General features: G+C 40.7%; 1 protein-coding gene across 1 annotated transcript; it reads right to left on the bottom strand.

The window, feature by feature from the left end:
* Nucleotides 1–999: 999 nt before the first annotated feature.
* LOC309546682 (putative nuclease HARBI1) lies at nt 1,000–2,464 on the bottom strand (the record flags this gene model as incomplete). Its single annotated transcript, XM_082246397.1, has 2 exons — nt 1,000–1,802; nt 2,020–2,464. The coding sequence occupies 2 exons, from the start codon at nt 2,462–2,464 to the stop codon at nt 1,000–1,002; spliced, it is 1,248 nt and encodes a 415-aa protein (XP_082102523.1).
* Between the last annotated feature and the right edge of the window lie 3,976 nt (nt 2,465–6,440).

Raw genomic sequence — 6,440 nt, 5'->3', positions numbered from 1 at the left:
AGCTGTTGATCTTCTGACACAATTGAAAGAACAAAGTTTCCACTCAATTTCAAATTTGGAAGAATAGGATAGTTTTAAAAAAGTAAAGTTTATTTTATATTTTTATTATAATTTTGGAATATTTTATAGGAAAGCCCTACTGATGAATCCTTTACTCCATCTCCCTCAATAATTTCACCAAGGATACCTCGTAAAAGGAAGAATATAGATGATGCAACGAATAGATTCTTGAACCAGGCCACAGCCGCTCTGCAAAGTAAAACTGATGATTGCGATGCCTACGGAATTTTGACAGCTAATAAAATAAGGAAGATGTCAGAGGAGCAACGGCAGTTTTTTGAGCCATTGTTGGTGCAGTTATGCAACAAAGGCATAAAGGGGGAACTAAACGAACATACATTTCTTGGTGATAATCAAAGAGCGCATATGATGCCTACTCCTCATACTCCTCATCATCATACTACACCACCGGCACCATATCAGAACCATCAGGGTACTCCACCAATCCATCAACAACAAAATGCTCCATGGTCTTATCCGACATCAGAAAGATCTGCATGGGGTTCAGATTATAATTACACTAACCTGTAAGTTGTCTGTCTAATGTGTTCATTACCTGCTGGTCTGTTGACATCATGTTTTTTCCACATATACTTGATGAAGGTTGGTTTATTTCAAATATACTTTATATAAAGGATTGTTTGTACAGTTTATTTTTTTATGTTAATAAAAAAAATTTACAGCTGATATGTGGTGTTTGTGCTGAATATTTTCCAGTTTAACCCGTTTTGAGTCTTGCTACATTCAATAAGATGATATGAACCTATAGTGGTATGTACAGAACATGTCATTAACATTAATTAAATAACCAGACGCAAAATAATGAACACCAATAGGTAACGTTTAATTTCTAATGGAATAACTGACATAAACAAAACGGTGTAGCATTTTATCAAGATTTTTTCATGATGCAGAAATTGTTTAAACCGTTCGAAAAAACTATATGTCACCCTGCCACTCCACAGCGCCACTTCCAACAAAGTAGTTCATATAATCCACTCGGTTTTGCCTTGCTGCATGTGTTGCTAACCTGGGGTGTGAATGTCCAATTGATGTAAGGGTGTCTGCAGTATCACGTAAATCGGTTTGCACAGATGAACTTGCCATTGGTTCACATCTTTCGTGATCTGCTCCTGTATGTGCTCCAGATGATAAATATTTTGATGCATTACGCCTAAGGAAATTGTGGAGGATGCAACAGCAAAGCAGAACTTGATCAATTTTTTCAACTGACAAATTGATTGTTGTCAGGAATATGCGGAATCGATTCGCCATTATTCCAAAAGCATTCTCAACTACACGACGTGCCCTTGAGAGTCGATAGTTGAAAATTCTTTGCTCTTTAGTGAGACTCCGGAAAGGGAATGGCTTCAAAAGATGATCTCCCAGGGCGAAAGCGTCATCAGCAAGAAATACAAAGTTTAAATTTTCGAGCGTTTCCTGCGTTGACGGCAAATTTAGGGTTCCATTTTTTAGACGGCGGTAGAACTCAGTTTCTTCTATAACCCCTCCATCGGAGTTCCTACCATTCTTACCAACATCTACAAATATAAATTCGTAATTGGCATTCACAACAGCAAGAAGGATAATGCTGAAAAACCCTTTATAATTATAGTAGAACGATCCGGATTGAGCAGGGGGTGCAATCCTGATATGTTTTCCATCAATTGCTCCGCCACAATTTGGGAAATTCCACTTTTCTGAAAATTCGGTTGCAATTTTCATCCACTCCTCTGATGTTCCTGGAATCTAGGTATTAATGAACATAAATAGTTGTATTCTATTGCTAGACAATTAATTGATTTTATAATCAACTAGACATTCATATTTATCATTCTACATATGAAATGAACTAGATAATAAGTAGCAAACAGGTATAGCATGGAGAATAGATGAGAAATTAATACAGAAGATATGTAGAGGGTTTGACAGTAGGTTAATATCATAAATGTGTATTACCTTTTATGTAATCCTTTTGCAGGACCCTGATGATTGCACTGCAGGTTTCAGGAATAATCCTTCCTAGTGATTGGGAGGATATACCGGTACTGTATTTGAGGTCCTGTAGGCTTCTTCCAGTGGCTAGGAACCTCAGAGTGGCAATAAGTCTCTGCTCAGCAGTGATGGAGTCCCTCATAACTGTGTCTTGTTTCCTGATATGGGGACCAATTACAGATAATAAATTTTGGAAACAAGCATCAGACATCCTGAGGTAGTTCCTGTAGTCATCGGGATTGTTCTCCTTTAGCTCTCTAATCAAGTCAATATGAGAATATTGATCCCGGTTCTGCAGCCATTTCTTTGTCCAAATTCTTTGCTTCCTTGTGCTCTTTTTTTGGTGTTTATGGATGGCTAAAACACCAAGTGCACTAATGTAAATTTTCTTATTCTGGGCCTTATCCATATTCTATATCGCCCGTTCGTGAACACGAACACTAACCGACGAACGCACGTGTGTGATATAGAGATATATATGTATATATACACACGGCTATATTAAATTATGCCTTTTAACGTTGGTCCCACGCTCGTTCGTGCTAGGCAGTCGTTGGTGCTCGGAGGAAGTGCGTGGCTCTTGGTGCTAGGAGGAAGTGCGTGTCTCTAAAAAGGTCACACGCACATTACATCACTTCCGCTTTAACGTGCAACGTGCGGATTACGTATCTAATCGATTGGTCTGTAACGTTTTTTTTTGGATCGTTGATGTTGGCAACGTTTTCGACCGACGAACGCTGTTTCGATAGTCGGCGGGTACCGGTCGGGCGATATTCGGGCCGTGTATGTTCGACCGACAAATACTTTTTCAAAAGTCGGTGGTCGAATGATCGGGCGATATTCTTATCGTGTATTCCGGCCATTAGGTTCTGCAAGAAACGCAGGATGCCTTGTCATTGGCCTTGCAGCTTCCGCATGCATTTGCAAATGTGTGTTAACTAAACTCCTGCTTTTAACTTATATTGTTAGACAGGTTTATTTTGGTTTGTTAGCAGACTGGAGGGGTAAGTATTTCAAACTAGGGACCGGCTGTTTTTCACACACCTTCATTTATCCCATCTTGCTTTTCAATTGACTATTCACAGGGATGGAGACACTGAGCAGTGCTCGCCAGTTCTCACATAAAGTCCCAAATTGCCCATTTCTTGTACATTATAGACACTAGCTAAATGTGGCATATAAAGTTGATCAAATTCCAGTGGAGTTTAAAAAAAAATTTTGATTTGGGGACTGCAACTCCGCTATAATTTAGCAAAAGAAAAAAAAAACCCAGTAGTGATTAAAAAGCACCAAAAGAAAACTATTTGTGTGGAAAAAAATGTATAAAATTGTATTTGGGTACAGTGTTGCATGACCGCGCAATTGTCATTCAAAGTGTAACAGCGCTGAAAGCGGAAAATTGGCCTGGACAGGAAGGGGGTGAAAGTGCCCTATAGGCAAGTGGTTAACCAGATATACTGCGGCAGGCTGGCTCTGCTGCACAAACCGCTCTATCTATACGGCGGTTTGTGGAAGCGCTCCTGGGGGTGAGTGCCCGCTGCCCCACTAGGCAGCAGGGATGCCGATCCTTGGGACCAGCAGCAGCGATTGCCGATGGGCACCCGTGATAGCTCTCCGCTGGGAGAGAAGGATAGTCTGCTGTTGTAAACACAGCAGACCGTTGTTCTCTCTGGAATGATCACAGATCGCCTGTGATCCTCCTATTTAGGATCACAGGTCTCTGTATTGATTTCACAAGCCCATCCCCCATACAGTTAGAAAACACCCCCTAGGCTCACACTTAAACCTTTGATCACCCCTGGGTTAACCCCTTCCCTGCCAGTGTCATTATTACAGTAACAGTGCATATTTTTAGCACTGATTGCTGTAGTAATGTCACTGGTCCTCCCAAAAGTGTCAAAAATGTCAGTTAGGGGTCCGATCTGTCCGCCGCAATGTCACAGTCCCACTAAAAATTGCAGATCGCGTAAAAAAATAAATAAAAATTACATAAATCTTTCCCCTAGTTTGTAGACGCGATAACTTTTGTGCAAACCAATCAAAATACACTTATTAGGATTTTTATTACCAAAAATATTTTGAATACAAATTTGCCTAAAAATTTAAAAATAGATTTTACATTTTTTTTTGGAGAATGTTATATAGCAGAATGTGAAAAATATTGTTTTTTTTTTTTCAGATGTGTCGCTCTTTTTTTGTTTATAGCGCAAAAAATAAAAATCGCACGTGTTTAACCACTTGCCGACCAGTCACGTTGACTGTACTGCGACAAAGTGGTTCGTTATCGTCTGGCGACATAGACCTACGTCACCAGACATTCCCCTCTCTCGGAGGCTCGCTCCCGCTGTATTCAGTTACAGCGGGAGTCGGGCCAGGGGAGGAGCGCCGGTGATCACCACCGCTCTTCCCCGATCGTCGGGGATCTAGTGTGGAAATCCGCCCACTTGTGTAAACAAAGCGGGCGGATCTCCTAAGTGACAGGCAGGGTCAGATTGCAGGGTTCAGCATAGCTGAACCTGGGATCTGTCCCTGTGTCACTCAGTCCCCTCCCCCCACACACGTCAGTAAGCACCAGGCATATATTAACCCCTCCGTCTCCAATAAAAATTAACCCCTTCCCTACCAGTGTCATTTTTACAGTAACAGTGCATATGTATAGCACTGGTTACTGTAGTAATGTCACTGGCACCCCCAAAAGTGTCAAAAATGTCAGTTAAGGGTCCGATCTGTCCGCCGCAATGTCGCAGTCCCGCAAAAAAAAAAAATCGCAGATCGCCACCATTACTAGTTAAAAAAAAAAAACACCAAAAATGACAGAAATCTTTCCCTTAGTTAGTAAACGCAATAACTTTTGCTCAAACCAATGAAAATACGCTTATTGCGATTTTTTTTTACCAAAAATATGTAGTAGAAAACAATTTGGCCTAAAATGATAAAAAATTTTGATTTTTAAATTTTTTTTTGGGATGAACTTCATATAAAAAAATGTGAAAAATATTGTTATTTTTTCAAAATTGTCGCTCTTTTTTTGTTTATAGCGCAAAAAGTAAAAAATCGCACAGGTGATCAAATACCACCAAAAGAAAGCTCTATTTGTGGGGGGAAAAAAGGACATCAAATTTAATTTGGGTACAGTGTCGCATGACCGCGCAATTGTCCGTTAAAGTAACGCAGTGCCGAATCGCAAAACATGGCCTGGTCAGGAATGGGGTAAAACCTTCCGGTCATAAAGCGGTTAAAAACACTCTCATTGAGAATTTTTTTGTCAAAGACATGTAGCTAAATACATTTTGGCCTAAATATATGATAATAATTGAATATATTGGATATTTTTTAACTGTCAAAGTAGAAAAATATTGTTATTTTTTTCAAAATTGTCGCTTTTTTTTTTAATTAATATCGCAAAAAATGAAAATCACACAGGTGATCAAATACCACTAAAAGAAAGCTCTGTTTGTGGGAAACAAAGGACGTAAATTTTGTTTGGGTACGGCGTTGCATGACCGCGCAATTGTCAGTTAAATTCACACAGTGCCGTTTTGCAAAAAGTAGCCCAGACGTAAGACAGCAAAATCCTCCGGTGGTAAAGTGGTTAAATACCACCAAATAAAAGCTCTATTTGCAGGGAAAAAAGAACATCAATTTTATTTGGAAACAGTGTCGTATGACTGCACAATTTTCTGTTAAAGTAACACAGAGCCGAATCGCAAAAAATGGCCTGGTCATTAAGGGGGCAAATCCTTCCGGTCCAGAAGTGGTTAAAATGTAAACATGGGGTGACAATAGCAGTTTTCTACAAAGTATCTTTTTAATATGTAAATGTTGATTTGGAATGTGAATCTATAGGTCCACTGGTAACGTCCATACCCCGCTGTATTACAAACTATTCGTTCTTCTATACCCGCTCTACATAACGGAGCATAACAGGCGCTGTCCCCCGTCCAGCCACGTCACCTGCCCACACCTGTGACTGATCATGTCCTCATAGCCGCCTCCTAACTCCGCCCCCCGCTCAGCTCTCCCCGCCCCTCCCTTCTCTGCCCGTTCTGTGACCATCTTTGGTAAGAGTCTGAAAGGTGAGAGCGCTGGTGACGTTATTGTGCACACACGTCACGGCTCGATTCAACTTCGGCACATCAACCAATGATAAGGCGAGTGTTACCGCCATATTGGATTTGGATAACATGCCTGCTATTTCTGAGGCGACATCCGCCAGCAGCAAGCCCTTGACTTCTACTCTGTCAGAAGCTGAGCTACCGAATGAACTCTCTTCAGCTAGATCTGTTTTCACAGCTTACAGCGCCCGCAACAGCTACTAAGTGGATTTGCCAGAACACAACATGGATGTTACTGAGCCGGTGAGGTCACGACGTCACGTTATCTGT

This window comes from Pelophylax lessonae, assembly GCF_965119305.1.
Source record: "Pelophylax lessonae genome assembly, chromosome: 2".
Classification (NCBI taxonomy): Eukaryota; Metazoa; Chordata; class Amphibia; order Anura; family Ranidae; genus Pelophylax; species Pelophylax lessonae.
Note: the sequence above shows the minus strand (reverse complement) of the source record. Positions and strands in the feature narration are given on the sequence as shown.